We start from the raw sequence: 19,434 nt of genomic DNA on the forward strand, positions 1-19,434 counted from the left end.
CGCCTTGCGGGTTGGACAGTCATGGTTTCTCACAGCCTCCGGCACTGGCCACCTCCCCTGCCTGTCTGCATCGATGCATGTCCGGGGATACAGTACCTGAGCCTCGGGCTCGCGCTTCCCATCCGACGTCGTGCAAAGCCTCTGTCGGGAATTTGTGCGACCTCTGCCGCCCTTGGCGCCAATGCGGCTGACCATGTGTGCTCCCTCTACTCCCTCTCCCGGCAGTTGGCCTCCCGCAAGCGAATGCGGGTCAATGGCTCCCGGGAGTTCAATTCTTGCATGAAAGGGGGCCTGCTTTCTATCCCGGATTCGTGGTTGCAATCGAATCGTGAGCGCCGCGCATCGGATTCCTTTCCATTGAATCATCAGCCAGCTGACAGATGCGGAGCAAATCTAGCAGCTCCCTTTGATCTTTGATAATAGCACCGCGTCAGAAAAAGAATCTTTGTCTTGCAGGTGGCTGCGGAAGGGAGAGTGGCGACGGAGAGAGTGGCGAGGAAGAGAGTGGCGAGGGAGAGTGGCGGAGCACGTGATCCCAGCGCCGTTTCTTCGGCTAATCCCCCATACCGACGAGGACCCGCGCTCTCAGCCCGAGCTGCCAAAAATTTCCACCCGTGACGCAGCTCGACGGAAAGTTTGTCGCCGCCCAGCTCGACTCGCAAGAAGCACCGTCGCCCATCTCCCTCGATCTTCAGCTTGTTTGACGAGCAAGCCCCTTGGCTGTTGCTTCGCCATCGTCCCCCAGCGAGCTTCTCGAGCAGCTGCCTCGAGCACTCCACACTTCATTGACATAGCGCCGTCGCCGTCTTCGCAGCCCGACTGTCGCACTTGCAGAGCTTCCTTTGCGTCAGCTCTTCGCATCTCCCTCCGACGCATCCAATCTCTCTCGCAAGTGTCGCAAAGCCGTCAAAATGGTTACTCTCACCGAGGTCGAGGATGAGCACTTCCAGAGCACCCAAGCTGGTCCCGACGTTGACGACGAAGACTTTACCGACACAGGTCTGTCCATCCCTCGGGCGGTTCGCAGAGGTGTATGAGACGCCAGCGTGCTGACCACTTTCCGTCTGTCTAGACTCTGAGATCTCTAACGAGTCTGATTTCGATCCAACGAGCGAGACGCTCGCCGAACGGCTATACGCCCTCCGCGACATCATCCCCCCAACCACCAGAGGCTGGGTCTCGAGCCGGGTCAGCTCCATCTCCAGCAAGGCCTGGAACGTGCTCTCATTTGGCGGCAAGGGTGCTTGGGTCATCACCACCTCGGCCCTGTTCTTCGGCGTTCCCTTTGCCCTCTCCTTCGCCGAGGACCAGCAACTCACTGCCATGGAGCAGGAGTACAACATGCGGCAGACGGGAAGCGAGCTCCTGACTGCTGGATCAGAGCAGGGCACCGCTGAAAGGGTGGGCGCTGCGCTGGGCGAAAGCAAGGCGCAGCCCGAGCTATGAAGCGCTCAGCACGTGGATCTGCGAGACACTGTACAATCATGTCGAATGTGAAATGCCGCATCTCGGGGCCATCGAGAGCATTCATCTGTACAATAACTAGGGATGGGCAGACTCGATCATTTCCTTGCTCGAAACACCGACTGGGGCGACGCGTCTTTCATGGGTGCGGACGAGGATGCGCACGGGTTAGCACTTTGACCTGCATGAAAGGGGGCGTCTTCGCCACCTACAATCTCACCTCCGTGGTAGTTGGATTGGCGTGAAGTTGTCATGGAGGCATCGTCTCTTGATGAATCTGGACGCCGTGGGCTGTGGATTAGGGAGGGCTACAACATGGCTATGCGCCTGTTGTGCAGACAACGGCCGTGGGGACAAGATTTACAAAGAGAAACGATGAATCTGGAGCTTCAGTATCTGCTGTGCTTGCTGTGCCGGGAAATATCAATTGAGCATCGGCCATAGCCGAGGTGCCGTCTGGGCGAGGTTAATGTGTTGTTTTTTCGTCCCCGAGTCCGTATAGGGTAGCGTCACGGCGGGGGCACGTCTTAAGGCCTCGCGATCATCAAGTCTTGTGTCTCACTGTCAACCATCACGAGTTGGAGCAAGTTTGAAGCAATGGATTACGTGGCTCTCCCCAAAATCGAGGTAAATCTGGGCGTCTCCCGACAACCTGGGACTCTTCGCTGTGCCGTTGTTCCCTCCACCCCTCTGATCAGAAGTAGGCGAGCGAGCAACTAACGAAATCCAACGACAGTTGCACGCCCATCTCACGGGCAGCGTCTCGCGCGACACTCTGCACCAGATATGGCTGCGGAAGCACGCCGCCGGAGAGACGGACCTGGAAGACCCGCTCAAGGTCATGCCCGAGGGCAAGCATGATTACAATCTCGAGACGTGAGCAGCCCCCTCTCCCCCATGCCCCCTCTCACGCTCCACCGAGTTGGCGCAACCAGCCTCGAAGTCTGACGACCGGGGGAAGCCGGGGACGGGTGCGGCGGCGGGGCTAATCGGGCTTTATGGGGGTGGATGTCGTCTCTCCAGCTTTTTCCCGCTCTTTGGCAGCTACATCTACGCGCTGCTGACGGACGAGGCCTCGATCCGGCACGCCGCGACGTCGGTGCTCGAGCACTTCCTCGCCGACGGCGTCGTCTACCTCGAGCTGCGCACCACGCCCCGCGCGGCGGGCAGCCTGTCGGCCGAGGCCCACGTGCGCCTGCTGCTCGACGTCATTGCCGGCTTCGAGGCCGCCCACGGCGACGCCATGCACACGCGCCTCATCCTCTCCATCGACCGGCGCCACGCCCTCGACACGGCAGAGTCCATCGCCGCTCTCGCCGCCCGCCTGCGCGCCGAGGGCGGCGTCGGCGGCGGCCGCGTCGTGGGGCTGGATCTATGCGGCGACCCGACGGCCCGCCCGGCCGGTGCCGTCGGCCTCTTTACCCCCGTCTTCGAGCGTGCCTCGAGCCAGGGCCTCGGCGTCACGGTCCACTTTGCCGAGGCAGAGGCCAGTGCCTCGCCCGAGGAGCTGCGCATCTTGCTGGCGTGGAGGCCTGCCCGGCTGGGCCATGTCATCTGGGAGGACGACGAGTCGAGGAGGGAGATTGCCCGCCGCGGGCTGTGTCTCGAGCTGTGCCTGAGCTGCAACGTCAAGGCCGGCATGATCCGGGGGGGCTTTGAGAGCCACCACCTCAAGCACTGGATGGGCGTCGACGGACCCAAGATATCTCTGGGCGTGAGTTTCCAACCCCCCCCCGTTTCCCTCCTCGTCTCCCAGAATCGTGTCTCCTTGCACACCGCGGACGTCGAGTCTTTCATCAAGCTCGCTCGTCGAACCAGGTGCCCCTCCAAAGAAAGCAGAGGAGACAACGCCTCGCCCGCACGCACGCTTACCTGGCGGCAACACGCAGACCGACGACGTGGGCGTCTTTGGCAGCCCCCTGTCCAACGAGTACCGCCTCGTCGCCCAGCACTTCAACCTCGACCGGCCCCGCATCTGCGCCCTCGCCCGCCAGGGCATCGACGCCATCTTTGGCGGCGACAAGGAGAAGCAGCGGCTGCGGGACATCATGTGGACGTAAGTCTTGCGTGGTCCGCGCCGAGCAAACGTCGCCCGTCAATAGGGAATCCGGAGATGTGTAGATAGCGATGAAAGGGGCATACATTCATGTACATAGGTAAGGTCTAGGTAAACGTGAATCGTGCAGGTTTTGCATCAATCTGAGCTGACGGCTGAATGCGGTCAGAGCATGAGAAGCCGAGGGGGCAAAACCAATAGAAACAACACACTCGCGATCGAGAGGAGAGCTTTTTGTCCCATTCGAATCTGAAGGCGATGCAAAGCAATTGGTTCAGGAAGACCCTTCACGTCGACAACCGGCCCCATATTAAAACGCCATATCCCCCCCCATGCCCATCAGTTACCGTGTCATCATAATTCAGTGCAAGCCTGGAGGAGGAGCGTCCAAGTCTACTCCCTCAACCTTAATCCTCTGCTCCTCGCTCCTACTCACGAGTTTGTGGAAGAATTCGGCTGCCATCTCGCTCTCGCCCTTGATCTTGGCCGTCTCATCTAGCCGGTTGCCCAAGTCTTTCACGCTCTGCTGCAGCCCGGAGCGCAGATTGTCGGCCGGAATGCGGAGAACCTTGCGCACCGACGAGGAGATTCGCGTTGAGTTGGAGTGGACGTAGTCAATCTCGGCGAGCTGCACTGATATTTTTGTGGCAAGCCGATGAGGCAGCGAGTTGGGAATCTGTTGGAGAACGTATGCGGATGCGGCCACGGCTACAATACGGTCAGTGTCAGGAAACAACGGGGCAGAGTGACCCGACATCTACTTACCAGCTACAATCATGCCGGGGATGATGAGTTGCCGCAGGTTCCCATTGCCCAAAAGACGTGTCGCAGTCAGGGCCTGGTCCATCCACGTGCTCATTCCCATCATGCGAGGCACGACCGCGCCGGCGACGGTGAGAGCCATGCCGGTTCCGGCAAACTTCTCTTGCCGTTGCAAAAGAGTCGACCAGTCGACAAAGTCGGATAGTTCGGTGGAAATATCGACTTGACGAGCGAGCGCATCGCGCTTACGGCGAAACATGACGCCGGAGCGGAACTGAAGATTCTGAAATTCGTCTCCGACGTGCAGGAGCCCGAGTTGTTTGACGACATTTACGCCCTGGACGGTCTTGCTGCGCGCATACTCTTCGCAGTCGCTGACGGCGTCGGCTATGTGAGAGAGCATGGCCTCCTTGAGATCGTCGGCATACTGGAACGCGCCGAGAAATCCGGGATACGAAACGTCGTAGTTGGTCTTGCCCGCGTATGTTATGGCAGCGTGGAGCTCGGCACGGGTATGGTCATACACGTCTTGGCACGTGTCCTCGATGTTCTGGTCCACTTGGTCCCCGACTTCAGACTGCGCCTTTCTGCTCGTTTCCAGCTGGGGCTCAAGCGCCTTGAGTTCCTCAGTAACCCGGTCCAGCTCTGACTGCGCCATGCCCTGGTTGACTGTGGCCAGCATGTTGACGTCGTTGAGAATGTTCAGCAGATAGGTCCTCGCGGGGGCAAGTTTGGACCGCGCGCGCTTCTCCAGGACGAACCGCCGCAGAGATTGCTCCAAGGCCTCAAAGTCGCGAACCTTGTCCATGTCCGTACCCTTGCCTTTGCCATTCGTGCCGTCAGTGTCATCGCCGGGGTCATCTCCGCCACCTCCGCCGCTGGAACTTCCGCTGCCGCTGCCTCCCGGACCACCGGGGGGGGATGGACCTGCGGGGATCGCGTTGCTCGACACGAAGTGAACAAGCTCCGACGACTCTTTGTGCGTTTGCGGGCTCAGGTCCGAGACCTGGTCCAATATCAACTTCTGGCACCGCTCTTTGGCTCTGATTGTGTCGTAGCCATTGACAACCATGAAGAGGTATGCCTTCTCTGCGGCGGCTGCCCAGATGAACTCCTTGGCCGACTGCGTGAAGTGGTTGGCCGCAGACACGACGAAAACCACGACGTCAATCTCTTCTTGTCTGGCAAAGATGGCCGTCGTCTTTGTCGTGTCTGAGTTGAGGCCAGGTGCGTCGATGAGCGCAATGTCCACGACGCCGTTGTTGAGCAACGACTGATCAATCGTTCTGATATCTTTGACGTAGACTTTGCACTGCGTATAGGTTTCGTTGTCAACCACAATCTTTTCTAGGTCCTTCAAAGGGAACACATCAAAGGTCGATTCGTCGTTGCGGTTATAGGTGGCATCTTTGTGCACGGCATGCACCTCCTCGATTCCGGCGTTGGCCCTGGAGTCCAGCACCTCGCAGAATATGGCGGTACACGGTTGCTGATCCTCGGGCAAGACCTTGCGCCGCAGAAGCGCATTGCAGAAAGTCGACTTTCCGGCGTTGAGGTCCCCCGTAATGAGGACCTTGCTCGAGGTGTCTTCGATGCGTTCTCGGAGAGAAAGCAGATGCTTGATGCTGGAGTTGATTTTCCCGTCCAGAAGTGACGCGATGGAACTCTTCTCCAACGAGTGCACTAGTTCGGCTTGGTGCAGGGACCCCAACTTCAGGTCAAGCTTCAATATTGAGAATTCTTGGGCAATCTGGGCCGAGACGAGTCGGGGTTCGGAGACTCCTCGATTCTGGGCGGCTCGACTCGACTCGGCTGACGGATCTTCGACCGTGGTCATTGCCCTCCGCAGGGTCGGCGGATTGTCGGCGGTGGGCGGCGTACTGGAAGTGTCCTCCATCATCGAGTGCCTGTGGGCGAAGCCGGGGCGCGACACGGGTCGTTCGGAAGGGACCGCAGAGGCCAATCGCTGAACAGATGGATAGTGAGCCGGCCACGCCGTGTTCATCTCTTGAAAGGAACCGAGGATTTCCAAGACTTCATTAATCGATCGACCCAACCTGCCGCGCTGCGCGTTGTACCACATCTGGTGCAGCACGCCGGATTGCGGCCGATCATGATGCAGAGATCCGTCCCAAGCGGGTTCGGACTTGGCGCCCTGATAGTCTTCGCCGGAGATGCTGTCTCCATAGCCGGAGTCGACGTCCATCATATTCCGTAGGTGTGTTCCATGTTCCGAGACGGAGCCAGTGCCGACGGTCATGTAACTTATGCGGTTGGAAGTTGGAGCGGCATTGCTCGGCGCGTTGGGATCGGGCTCGCGGCGGGCAGGGGCCTTGCCCTTGTCATTAAAATAGTCCTGGCTCATGTCGACTGATGTCGCGCGGGGCGCATGGTTGAGAGAAGCCAAGGTCGGGAGGGCGGGCTGATGGGGGGGGATGGCGGGCGCGAGAGAAACTTGAAAGATTCGATGGAGGAATGGGCGACGCTGGACGCGAAGGAAGAAGGGGCGATTGCATGCTGCAGATTATTGTATTATGCGGCCGGCTCGCCGCCCTGATTGGCCAGAAAAGCGGCGGAAGTTTGGAGAATACTGTCAGTCCTGTTTACTTGTACTTGCGATAGTATCCGAGGTATCTTAACCGCAATCTCTTGCCCCGCTCATGCACCTGGATCACCAGATCCTATCTAAAATACATGGGTATCTCCTTGTGTCCTCTCCGCCACGTTTCGCCCGCCTCGAGAGTACGTACTTCATGTCACTACCTTACCTGGTAGGTAACCTGAGCTTCCGCTCGTGACGTCGGACGACGACAGACAACTTTGTTCACTCTCACATCATCTCTTCCATTTGCCGCGCGACTGTTCCTGGCCCCGGTCCGTAAGCTGGTACGGAGAAGTGGAAGACTTCAGACCAGCACGATGAATGCGAGTGCCTCCCTCAAGTCTCTGCTCTGCTGCCGCCGCTGACTGGGGTCAACCAGATTCTAGAATGGGCGTTTGGAAAGCGCATGACGCCTGCGGAGCGTCTGCGCAAGAACCAGCGCATGCTCGACAAGGCGATACGAGAACTCGACCAGACCCGCGTCAAGCTGGAGAAGCAGGAGAAGACCCTGATACAACAGATCAAGACAAGCGCCAAGAACGGTCAGATGGGCGCGTGCAAGATTCAGGCCAAGGACTTGGTTCGTACCCGGCGGTATATCGAGAAATTCTTTGCCATGCGAAGCCAGCTTCAAAAGATTTCACTGCGGCTCCAGGTATGATGATTGCGTCGAGACATGCGACTCGCAGCCAGTCGCTTGGCGCTGACGGCAGTAACCACCCAGACCTATCGTACCAACGAGCAGATGATGCAAGCCATGAAGGGAGCCACCATGGCTCTTGGTAGCATGAACAAGTCGATGAATCTTCCTCAACTCCAGCGGATTGCCATGGAGTTTGAGCGCGAGAACGACATCATGGAACAGAGGCAGGAGATGATGGATGACGCCGTCGACGATGCCATGGACGTTGGCGTCGAGGAGGAGGGAGACGAAGTTGTCGATCAAGTCTTGGAAGAGATTGGGATCGACTTTAACCAAGCTGTGAGCTTGCTCCCTGGCCCTGACTCTGCGAAGACGGAATACTTATGACATGTTTTCTCACAGCTCGGCGAGACACCGACAGCCCTGGGAACCTCTGCTGTGTCCGAGGGTAAAGTTGCACAAGCGGTTGGTAGCAACACCGGCGGCGGCGGCGGCGATCCGGTTGACGATGATCTCCAAGCCCGACTTGACAGCCTGCGGAAATGATGTGCAAACGGCCATCGGATCGAGAACATATACGAGAGGGACACCGCCTGCCCCACACCCTAGTGGTGATATATGGTTGTGTAGCGCCACCACTACTGCTATGCTTGGTGCGATTGTGAGGAAGTTGCAGATGCATTTATGATAGAGTCTACGGGCGATCCAAGGTACGAGGCGAGCACTTCAGCTCACATTGCCCCCGAGGTCAGGCTCGCTAGAGAGGAAGTCTTGGAGTGCTAGGCGTTTGCTGGATTTGACGGTATTGACGATGGCGGTGGAATGTTTGGTGCGTGGCATGGTGGTTTGCCTAGATCAAACGTGGGATAGTTCTACAACTGGTCCATGAGTGCCGCGGAGAGTTGATCCCAGCATGCATGACTGCCCGAAGGCGGAGAAAAGGATCAAGAAAGAGGAATAAGCAATCAACAGCCGCACAAAGGAGGCTCTTGCGAAAACACGCAACATTGCCGGTGAACTATTTGCCAACCTGGCTCGATGCGGCTCCAGTCTTCGCCCGCGGGATAGTCCAGCCTCTGGTGCTCAGTGGACTTGAGCCCACACATGCTTCAATGACGGAGGACTGAGATGGGACTGCAGCTGCGCCGTGGGAGATATCTGGGACTCTCCGACGGACACTCTTGGGTATGGCCTGTTACGCAGCAACAGGCCCACACGTCAGCTCCACCGCGTAATTACACAATGTCAGGCAGGCTCTCGGTACATCAGGCATGGATGTGCTACACATCTGGCATGTATGTTATAGGATAGGTAGTGGTATTGCCTGGCATCACTTGATTCGTTGGCTTTGGTGTGCGGTAGGTCGATGGGAAAAGGGAAAACGTACGAAATAGTGATGGTGACGACCGCAACTCGGTGCATATCAAAGCCCCTCCCTAGTCATGGGGCGGCGACCAACCATTCCAGGTTCTACATCAACGCAGGTTGCACAGCTGTCTTGGATGACGAGGGTGATTCAGGGCAACCCCCGATGACGCTACAGGGCAGAACCCTTATGACCACCCATCTTGAGGACCTTGAGGCACACGGGCACGCATGTAGGGCTGATATCGTCGGACGGAGAGTTGAGATGGTTCGGCCGAGTTGCGGGAACCCGGCGCCAGCGTGCTCGATTGAACCGGGCAGGACCTTCTGGGGCGTCTGCCCTGAGCTGGCCGTGGTCTGCCGCAGCATATGCGCCCGCCTCAGGTTCTGCAGGTGGCTTTTAGGCACCCAGGCCCTGTACCTGCCTGATTCGGGCAGGAACTGCTCGCGGAGTTGCCTCGGTGCCCTGCCCTGCCACTGCCTGGCCACTTGAGCCTCCAGTTGGCGCTCCCCTTCGAAGTACGGGGAACAAAAAGAAAGTGTTTCCCAGGCCACCGCTCATGTACAGGTACACACGTGTGCGCCTGCTCCATCTCGCGGTGGGACAGACACTGCCCTTCTCTTTCGTCTCTTTCGGGCCCTTTTACCAGACAAAGGGAACATCTACGGAGTACAGACAGTCTCGGTACAAAGAAGGACCACATGACGAGTACGTCTCGGGTACGGTGACAAGCAGGCCCCCAAGAAAGACTCCCGCGTCGGAGGTTGGAAGGTGGATATCGACGGCGCAGTACTGTACTTTGCCCGACAGCCACATACATACACTTATTACCTACCAACCTACCTGCTAACTTACCTGCTACCTACCTAGAGCCGGCGGCCCCCCCCCACCACCATCATTCGCATCTCCAACATCCGTCATCACCACTGTCGCCCAGGGGAAAAACGACGCTTACCAACTCAAAGCGACTCGCTTGGCCCATCGGCTACACCTTTCCAAGCGCTTGAATCGCACTTCGACACAGGCTCGCCGCGACTTCGCCAAGGTACGTTGCATGGTGTATGGCCCACTTGTGTCCCCGTTCGCTCGTCATGACGCCCTTCGCGGCTGGATGCACGACGCCGTGGCACTGCCATTTGACCTTCGTGGCTCCCAGGCCAGCGAACAAGAGGCGCCACGTTTCTCGAGGCGATGATTCATGGCAGAGGCTCGTCACGCACAAGCTGGCAGCAACTCTTGGCCGGCCGGCCCGCCTCCCCCCCCTTCTCCCTCCGTCAGAATAATCGCCCATTGAGTGACGATGGCTCCCTTTCCGCCTCGGCCGCAGTGCCTCATGACTGACACATTCGACATGGCAGAACCCCCGACCAAACGACCCGAACCGGGGGTGTCCCCTCGCTTGCCTGCATTATACTCGCACGAGGACGCTCAGGCTCCGTGTTCCCGACCAACATCCCCCCCTCCCGCATATTACGCCGTCGTCTCGCCTCCTCAAAGCACGACTCTTTCCAACTACCCATACCGCACGTCGCGCGTCTTTCGAGCCACCCTGACCGCCCTCAAGTCAGCAGTGTTCTGTTCTTTGTCCGCCTATACCACCACCCATACATCGTACCCCACAGACCGCAAACTGGCAGGCAACAAGCGCCGCAGTCTCTCCTCACAAGGGGGAAGCCTGCTAAATAGGATGTTTGGTGGCAGTTCCAACTCATCGGGATCCAAGATTGAGAGCGAGTCCAAGGCCGAGGGGAGGTCGCCCTCCCCAGAATCGAGCCCCAACGCCAACGCCGCGACGCCCATCAAGACCACGGATCAGGCAGCCAGCGGAGAGAAGCGCAGTGGAAATGGCAGCCCCCCGGGCCGAATTGATAATGGCGCCTCCACTGACAAGAAGCGAAGGAGCAGCGGCGTCGGAAGCAAAGCAAGCAGCCTGCTGGCCTCGGCCAGGAACTCCCTCAACTTCTCGCAGAGCGGCCGCGGCAATTCGGAGTTGAGTACGCAAACGCCTCTCCAGAAACTGGGCAAGCAGGATCCTGCCCTCGCTGTTCCCCAAGGCCAGCACAACAACTCCGCTGGCGAGTCTGCTCCGGGTCCCAAGTCTACGTTCTGCGTCGGCGTGTGGGAGGATAGAAATAAGAAATGCCGACGGACCATGGAGGACACGCATGCCTTCCTGTACAATTTCCTCGACACCGCCGCGTCCGCCGCGGACGCTGCCGAGGCCGAGAAATCCGGGCGAGACGCGGCAGAGGCATCTGGCCAGGAAATGATTCAGTCGGATAACGGCTATTTTGCCATTTTTGATGGTCATGCGGGCACTTTTGCTGCGGACTGGTGTGGGAAGAAGCTGCACATTATCCTCGAAGATGTTATACGAAAGAATCCCGACGCCGCAGTTCCGGAGCTTTTGGACCAGACCTTTACCACTGTCGACGCCCAGCTCGAGAAGCTGCCTCTGAAGAACAGTGGCTGCACGGCGGCCATTGCTGTTCTGCGTTGGGAGGACCGTGTGCCCAGCGATCGATCCATCACCGGTTCTGTGCCCATCGCTCCCGCTGCCGCGGCCGCGGCCAAGGCGGCATCAAAGTCCTCTCCCGGATCCCCGCCCAGAAAGGACCAGGAGTCCTCCGCGACTGTTTCCGACAACACCAATGCGTCATTTCCTGACACACCGCATGCAAGGTTAAAGGGGTCTGCCGGTCGGCAACGCGTCCTCTACACGGCCAATGTTGGGGATGCACGCATCATTCTTTGTCGTGGAGGCAAAGCACTACGGTTGTCGTACGACCACAAAGGCAGTGACGAGAACGAAGGCAAGCGCATTGCCAACGCGGGCGGTCTGATTTTGAACAACCGCGTGAACGGCGTGCTGGCGGTTACAAGAGCCCTCGGGGACGCGTACATGAAGGATCTCGTCACGGGCCATCCCTACACGACAGAAACCGTCATCCAAGCCGACCTCGACGAGTTCATCATCATTGCATGCGATGGGGTAAGTCCAGCCTTTGACGTATATTGCCTCTCCGTGATGCTGACTTTGTCACAGCTATGGGATGTATGCAGCGACCAAGAGGCGGTAGATTTGGTCCGGAATATCCAGGAACCCACTGCGGCGTCGAAATTGCTCGTCGACCACGCACTTAGCCGCTTCAGTACCGACAACCTTTCTTGTATGATTGTCCGTTTTGACATGGAGGCCGCTTTGCAGAGCCAGAAGAAGAGACACGGCAGTGCCGAGTCGGGCGGCTCAGCGGCCAAGGTCAGCGAGGTGGAAAAGATTGTCATGGATACCAAACAAAAAATTGCGGATGGCAGCTCCGTGGCTGTGGGTGTCTCGGCCAGCAACAGCGGCCGCGGCTACGAACCCATCGCTACTGATGGGGGCGATTTTGTGCCGACTGCACTCGATGGTACGGTCGAGGAGGAGCCCGTCGTCATTGGAGGGGGCGATGGCCCGGAGGTGACGACTGGGAAGGGTGCCAAGAAGACCGATCCCGAGCAAGGGACGGATTCTAGCAAGTCGTGATGCACGCGAGGAACTTGGCTCGACCGATATGCTAGCGAGCTACAGGCTCTCAAGCCCTACATGAATTCTTATTACCATTCCTCTAGTCGTTTGCCGCTGCGTCCTAGTCTTTTTTTTTGTCTTTCTGTTGTATGTTGCTCACGCGGCCAAGTCTTGATGGCGGCACTCGTTGTACCAGCGAATACCTTGTGCAGTTCATGTACGATAATGTCACTTTCTAGTATAAGCGTTGAAAGGTTGGCGGGTCGCGCATGGCGGCCGTGAACGTAGGCCGAGGACAGATCCGCCATTTTGCGAAGCACCATTACTCCGTACGGAGTACACAGTGATGCTATCCCCTTGGCAGTGGAAGGGGAGCCCCCAGGTCACAGAGCCCACAGTACGTAACGTTCGTTATGCGTTGCTAAGCGGATCAAAGTTAAAGAGGCCGCAGGATTCTAGGAACTCACCACGAAACGATGAGTACCTATCGACAAGGCTAGCGAGAACTTGTTTTATAGTGAGCTTCACTGGTAAGTTCAGGTACCGCTTAAAGCACCGCATTCTCATTGGACAACCCTACAACCCTCCCGGTCAGCGACCTGGGGGCTCCCCCTCCATTCCCAAAGGGTTTCGTAGAGCTCGCCTGTTGGTCTAGCCCGTTCGTGGCAGGCTTTGTTGGAGCGTGTCGAGTGGAACGAGTGACGCATTGCAATGGCATTGTGAGAACTGTGGGGACGTCTTCGACGCTGTGGCAACGGCATTATGAGCCTGGTTGCAATTACGCGTCTTACTGTACCCGGGTACTCGTTTTCTGTTGAAATGACGATCCGCTCAAGCCGACAATTCTGCATCTCGGCCCAAAGGATTTGTAACCTCGTTCGATGGAGATTACCCAGCTGCCAAGACCCTCTTGCAAGCCATCACCTAGGAGGGCCTAGGCAGGTAGGGAGTGTCTATCCGCACTCCAGGTACGGATACAGTAACGCTGTAACGTGGCACGCCCCCACAGTTTGGGATACGAAGTACTACCTACTACTGTACGGAGTACGGTAGGCACGGTTTGCGGCGTCCAACAGTGGCGGCGTCAGGCAATTATTACCTGTAGCCGCCCGTCTGCGAGACGAGTATCGAGTATCTGCATGAAATGCGTGATAATCAACGGCATGTTTGCTGCAGGGGCGCAGTTTGGCGGTGGCTGATTCCCTGGTTGGACAGATGGACAGGTTCAGTTCTCTACAAAGGACTCCGACGGCACAGCGGTCAGCAAGGGTCAAGTGCTGGGCCCAGCTGGGGTCGTTGGTGCACGGGCGCACAGGGCTCCCCTTTGGGTGCCAGTGGCCGCCTGTGTTGCTAGTATAGGTAGCTGCCAGCACTTAGCGGAAGCCCAGGGCCCGAAAAGGGAACGCTCATTTCCCCCCCTCGCCCCCCAGCGGCGGCCCCCTTTCCGATCTGCTGCACAGGACGGCATCCTTTTTTGCCCACCTCGCTCGTCCAACAGCCGTGTGCTACGCGTGCTTTCTGGGGATCTTCGCAAGTTACTCACTTTGTGCTGTACCTCCACTACGAAAATTTCTGTGTGTGTTTGTGCGCTTCCCGCCGTCGTTTCAAGGCGTTCCGAGGCAGCGCGATCGACCCTTCCAGCCGTCGTCGTTGCTTTTGCCTGGTGTCTCGGCCTAAAGCACTCGATGATCCGTTCCGGTGCGCGACCTCCTGGCTTTGAAGGCCCGCCTCGATCCTGACATTGACGACCAGGGCGTCTGGAAAGACCTTTTTTCTTTGCTCCTCCCATGTCCTCCCCTCCGCCGCCGCGTCGTCGAGCCCAACACCCTGAGATATCCATCTGCAACTGCCCTTGAGTCCGCTCACCGAGCGCCCCGCCCCCCGGGAAAGGCGCTTTGCTGGAAATTGTCCGCACCATCAAGTCGACTCGGGAGTGGGGTATAGACGGAGAGATGTCGTTGAACGGTCTGGACGATCCAAATATCGTCGAGGCTCACGAGACGGCGGCTTCGGAGCCGGGGGGATGGTATGCCATACTTCTCTAGAGCCCCAAACATGCAGCCCTTGTCGCAAACGAGAAATTGGCTGACTCGACGTCCCTCGATGCAGGTTCCTTCTCAAGTACTCCGAAAGGGATGCCGTTGAGCTCTTGAGTCGCGGCAATGGAGGTGTCGTCGAAATGCGCAACGCCGTCCTCGACTACGACGAGACAAGTCCGCTGTATGGGTTTTTGAAATATCGCAGGAGAAATGTCATCGTCAAGCATCTCCCAGAAGATTGCTCTCGGCTGATTCAAGGTGGGTTGCAAGCAACGTCGACAACCAACCCCCCGGGGCAGTATATGTCGCCACAAGCTTCGTCAAGGCCGACCTTGGAACAACCAGCACGCTGACCTTTCATCTTCTCCGCAGCTCGAGTGGCTGTCCACTTCAATGCCATCTGCGAACGTTTTTCTCCCTACGACACCATGTTCGAAATCGCCGCAGCAAGCGAGCTCAAGGATACCAAGTTGTCTTCAGCCTGCTCACTCCATGCCGCATCCTGCTCTACCTCGTCCTCCACAAGCTCCTTGCGCAGAAGACGCCTCATGGAGATTGCCGAAGAGGAAGAGGAAGAACAGCGAGCCTCGAAGCGTCAATCGGTTCACGACTTGAACGGAGACCGGCCCAGGTCGCCAGCTGCCGGCAGTATGATCGCGGACCCCGTAGCCCTCGATTCGCAGCTTGCTGCCTCCCCTGAGCATGCCAAATTCTCGGCCGACTCGACTGCCGAACTCCCTACCTTCATTGGCCTTGACCACCGGCCAACCTCGTCCGCTAAGTCGAGTGATACCGGCTCGATCCAACCTCGACCCGAGCTCTTCAGCAGCTATTCTGCACCTTACGGCAAGCCCAAGGTGAAGCTCGGGCCCCGACCTTCGCTCGACGTGAGCGGCCGGCCGCACACCGCCGGAAGTTTTCGACCCATATCCGCCATTCCGGCAGGTTTCAAGCTCTTTGGCAAAGGCATCAAGAAAGCCAAAGGGAGCAAGAACCTTGGCGCCCTGGCCGCAGCTTCTGCTGAGGAAGGTACCGCTGGCCACAACCTCGACCCGACTGCCACCTCCATACCCGAAGAGTCCCTGCGGCATCAGGGTGACACTGCTGCGCCGGCGACGAGCTCCGACGCCTCCGTGGACTATGCCACGACGTCTCCACCCCCGTCCAAGAAAGCAACTGTCTCGCCCGAGAAGGCGAGGCTGATGAAGGCCATGCAGCTGCGAGAGAAGAGGAAGATGATGAGCCTCCAACCTCCCATCGCCACGCCATCTTCCGTCGACGAAGATGCTCCAGAAAGCAAAGAAGTTCCAGCTGATGCATCCGAGGACAACACACAAAAGATGCCAGCAGGATCTCAAGGCGTGGACGATCCCGAAATCGTCTCGATCCATAGCGATTCTGGAGACGTGCCGGACACAGCCTCCTTCTTGACACATGCAGATCAGAAATCAGACTTGACCCAGTCCGACTCGCGACCGGCGAGCCCTGTTGTGACCTCGTCCGAGGCCGACCAGTCCACCAAAGCGTCGTCACTCTCGGAATCAACTGACGAGACGGTACGAGCCAAGGATGACGGATCCGCGCTGGGCAACGAGGACGTTACACATGAGACCACGCCCGAGGAAGATCTCAAGGATAATGAGCTGCCTCCAGATGAAAGTGTACCTCTTTCGGATGATTCAGGGCTGGAGGTAGCGGCCGCGAGGGCGTCTGGGGGGACCAAGCCTCATGGCGTCTCCAAAAATGTTGCCAGTGCCGCTTTATCCCTTGGAGACGGTAAACAACAAGACGCGCTCGTTGCACACTCAGATGTCGAGGCTCCACGTTCCACCGCTTCGGATACGAATGCTGCCGTCAATGTGGTGCACTCAGACTCTGAAGCTGTTTTCGATTCGGAAACGAAGACTCAGGATGACGAGCCTCAGTCTGCCGAGAGCACGACATCAACGGATGCGAATCAGGCATCTACTTCTAATCACGACCTCGTGGCAACTGCAGATGTCGTGTTGCCACCAAGAGCGGTATCAGCGGCGCCGCAGCAGGTCGCTGAGACGATGACAATTGCGGCTTTGGACAACCAAACTGCTGCCGCCGAATCTCACAAGGGAGACGCCGATGAGATGGAGACGACATCGGCTCAGTCCGGTCAACCCAAGCGCAAGGGGCTCATCGAACCGATCCAGACCGATCTTGTTCAGCACACCCGGCATACGTCGCGCTCCGAGATGAACTTTTCAGACGACGAGGAGTTGATGGAGGAGCTACAAAGTGCGACGGTGCAGGAAGCAAAGCCAATGCTCGTAGCCAAAACGCCAGTTTCGGCGACTTTCTCCACTGGCCCAGCCAAGGGCCGAACAGCATCGAGCGCACCCCATGCCCACACAGTCCGCACAGTATCCAATCCGGTCCGAGGCAACCTTGTTGTGCCGACAGACGTGAGCCAATCCTCGGCGCGATCTCTCAGTAGCGGGGCGGCATATTTGCACCAGGTCACGCAACAACAGCAACAGCAGGGCGGGAACTTGGCGAACAAGCCGAACATCGGGTCGAGCATCTCGCAGCGTATCAAAGCACTGGAGAAGCTGTCTGCCGCGTCGGGTGATACAGGGGCGCCCGGCTCGCGGGAGCGGCCATCGTCAACCTTCTTCGCCGTGAAGAAGCGGGAGCCGTCGAAATCACCGTCTGTGCTGGAGAGGGCTAATTCGCTGCGGAGGAATACTCCGGAGTCGCGTCCCCAATCTAAGGAATCTTCATCAGAGTCGGGAAGGATCAGCCGACGAGAGCGATCTGTATCGGTAACGGACCGCCTTTCTTTATTCGAGTCGGCGCCTGCAGCGGGAGTCAGCGTTGTAAACCGCTCGACTAGCATCTCACGACGTGGCCGCCCCGAATCGGTCTCTGTCACAGCCAAGATCATCCGAGATTCGAGCCAGAACGTGCAGGCAGGCTTCGAACCTCCCAAGGATCCGTCGGAGTACAGCCGCCTGGATCTGAAGCAGTCGCCCCTGCTGGTAGATCACCGCAAGGCGGTGCCGGAGCCCACGCGAACAGCTGCTGTGGAACCACCGCCGGAGCGCCGATCGACGTCCGAGGAACGGAATAAGTCGGGCAAGTCACGTCAATCTTCGCTGAGCATTGTCAAGGACTTCATCAAGGAACGTCGCAGGTCCGTCACCTCCAACCAAGGAGACGTCCTCGTGGCGCCATCTGCAGCTCTCCCGTCGCGCTCCCCGTCACGCTCCCCTCCCGTCATTCAGAACAGCACCTTCTCCCCCCGTCTCTCCATCAGCAGCCGTCGCTCGTCTCTCAGCCAGGATCGTCAGTCTGTCACTTCGCCAATCGGAGAGGGCTATGGGGACGACACGAAGTCGGCCAACGGCGACAAGAAGCTGTCTCGAGCTGGACGGTTCATGCGCCGCTTGTCCACCCTCTCCGGATCACGAAGCAGAAACTCGCCGCACGGGATCGCGCACACAGTCGCCGAGGAAAGCCTTGAGCCTGTGGTGCCACGACCAGCGACCACCGGCTCGCCAACCATTGTCTCGTACATGGGCGATGTTAATGTTCAGTTTCCCGACACTTTACTCTGGAAGCGCAGGAACCTAAGCCTCGACTCTCAAGGTTTCCTTATTCTGAGCGCTCTGCCCGCCCATAGCGGCCGGCCGGCGCAGGGAATCAAGCGATACCACCTCAGCGAATTCCGACCACCGTACATACCCGACGTGGAGGTTCAGGAACTCCCCGACAGCGTCGTGCTGGACTTTATCGAAGGGACTAGCATCCAATTCGCCTGTGAAGATCGGGCAGGCCAGGCGAATGTGCTGAGCAGTAAGTTTCGCGATACGATGGCAGGCGGTTTATCCAGGATCGACAGCTGATGTTCAATCTAGTTCTGCAAGAGGCTCATGCCACCCGCGGCTCGACTTATGGGCTGTGAGCGTTAGAGAGACTTGACTCGACTCTCCAGGATCAACATTAATGTTTTATACCCCCTGGATTCTTTATTTGTTCCTGCCGCGAGGGGCTTGTACTCTCCACTGACTGCTCACCGAGCCATTTTGTTCTCTCCTTTCTGTCGTCTTCCCAAACAACCCTATATTGAGCGTCTTGTTTTTTGAAGCAGAGGGCTACGTGCTGGCGTCTGGTATCTTTTCACTTTGCCGCTTCATTTCTTCCTACTGGCTTTACTTCTTCCGTGTTCCGTTTCTTATATGACCACTTTCAGGGACGCTGAATAGAATGATACCAGCCAGCGTTTTCGTCTTGGCGCCGTCATGCTCTGGGTTTTCCTCCCTCTGCTACTCCAGGCCGGTGGTGAGGCTGTTGCTTGTCGGTGTCAAGCAACGGTCAACACATACTCTGCTGTATTTTCTTGACTCGTGTTCCAAGGTCTTCTTCGCTTCCTTTCTGGTTCTTCTTTTTTCCGATTCGTTGTGCCTCGTTGCCGCGAGAGTTGTACTCTTTATCATGTGAGGAGCAAGAGGTTTCGGGAGGCGGCCTTGCTTTCAGATACCCTTTCAAAGAAAGCACTTCTTTCCGTCTGTCCACCTGCTGCCATGTGTTTCCATCCAGTTGTCTCTCGCCTGTGAGCCGCACCTGGACTGCGTGTCCCAGATCGGGGGGAATGCGGGGACTTGTGAAACCGTTGCAGTAGCCTGGGTTGACGGTTCAACGGACTTGTCGAACACGTTGTACAAGGCAGATCTAGTCAACGGGCCTGGCAGCAAGCAAGAACTTGACAGTAATTGATGCTCTATAGCCTCGTACTTTGGGGTGCGGCACTGGGTGGACCACTTTTCTCAAATCGATGCCAGGGTTCCAGGTTGCCAGCGACGCCCCCCTCGTGACGAGAATCAAGAACGGGGTTTGTTCAGCAAGAAGAATGCTGCTGGGCTTGAATTCTCTCCATCACACCTCCCTACATTCAACGTCCCCTAGTCCTCGCCCTCGCTCGACATGCCTGTCCCTGCCGGCGGCGTGCCGGTGCTCCCCAC

General features: G+C 57.9%; 6 protein-coding genes across 6 annotated transcripts; 5 read left to right on the forward strand and 1 right to left on the reverse strand.

Annotated features, from left to right (window-relative positions):
- Positions 1-911: 911 nt before the first annotated feature.
- On the forward strand, positions 912-1,446 carry HRG_09163 (mitochondrial import receptor subunit; the record flags this gene model as incomplete). The annotated part of the gene is made up of 2 exons (XM_044867634.1): positions 912-999; positions 1,073-1,446. The coding sequence occupies 2 exons, from the start codon at positions 912-914 to the stop codon at positions 1,444-1,446; spliced, it is 462 nt and encodes a 153-aa protein (XP_044717655.1).
- Positions 1,447-2,061: 615 nt separating this feature from the next.
- HRG_09164 (adenosine/AMP deaminase domain-containing protein) lies at positions 2,062-3,524 on the forward strand (the record flags this gene model as incomplete). Its single annotated transcript, XM_044867635.1, has 4 exons — positions 2,062-2,091; positions 2,201-2,340; positions 2,488-3,178; positions 3,354-3,524. 4 exons carry the CDS (start codon positions 2,062-2,064, stop codon positions 3,522-3,524), a joined length of 1,032 nt encoding a protein of 343 aa, XP_044717656.1.
- Positions 3,525-3,881: 357 nt separating this feature from the next.
- HRG_09165 (dynamin family domain-containing protein) lies at positions 3,882-6,647 on the reverse strand (the record flags this gene model as incomplete). The annotated part of the gene is made up of 2 exons (XM_044867636.1): positions 3,882-4,228; positions 4,286-6,647. 2 exons carry the CDS (start codon positions 6,645-6,647, stop codon positions 3,882-3,884), a joined length of 2,709 nt encoding a protein of 902 aa, XP_044717657.1.
- A 643-nt stretch (positions 6,648-7,290) lies between these two features.
- HRG_09166 (snf7 domain-containing protein) lies at positions 7,291-8,073 on the forward strand (the record flags this gene model as incomplete). Its single annotated transcript, XM_044867637.1, has 3 exons — positions 7,291-7,539; positions 7,609-7,866; positions 7,930-8,073. The coding sequence occupies 3 exons, from the start codon at positions 7,291-7,293 to the stop codon at positions 8,071-8,073; spliced, it is 651 nt and encodes a 216-aa protein (XP_044717658.1).
- A 2,507-nt stretch (positions 8,074-10,580) lies between these two features.
- On the forward strand, positions 10,581-12,419 carry HRG_09167 (protein phosphatase 2C domain-containing protein; the record flags this gene model as incomplete). Its single annotated transcript, XM_044867638.1, has 3 exons — positions 10,581-11,087; positions 11,169-11,885; positions 11,940-12,419. The coding sequence occupies 3 exons, from the start codon at positions 10,581-10,583 to the stop codon at positions 12,417-12,419; spliced, it is 1,704 nt and encodes a 567-aa protein (XP_044717659.1).
- A 1,934-nt stretch (positions 12,420-14,353) lies between these two features.
- Positions 14,354-18,377, forward strand: HRG_09168 (prolipoprotein diacylglyceryl transferase; the record flags this gene model as incomplete). The annotated part of the gene is made up of 4 exons (XM_044867639.1): positions 14,354-14,427; positions 14,511-14,698; positions 14,813-18,268; positions 18,331-18,377. 4 exons carry the CDS (start codon positions 14,354-14,356, stop codon positions 18,375-18,377), a joined length of 3,765 nt encoding a protein of 1,254 aa, XP_044717660.1.
- Between the last annotated feature and the right edge of the window lie 1,057 nt (positions 18,378-19,434).

This window comes from Hirsutella rhossiliensis (genome assembly GCF_020360975.1).
Source record: "Hirsutella rhossiliensis strain HR02 chromosome Unknown scaffold00011, whole genome shotgun sequence".
Classification (NCBI taxonomy): domain Eukaryota; kingdom Fungi; phylum Ascomycota; class Sordariomycetes; order Hypocreales; family Ophiocordycipitaceae; genus Hirsutella; species Hirsutella rhossiliensis.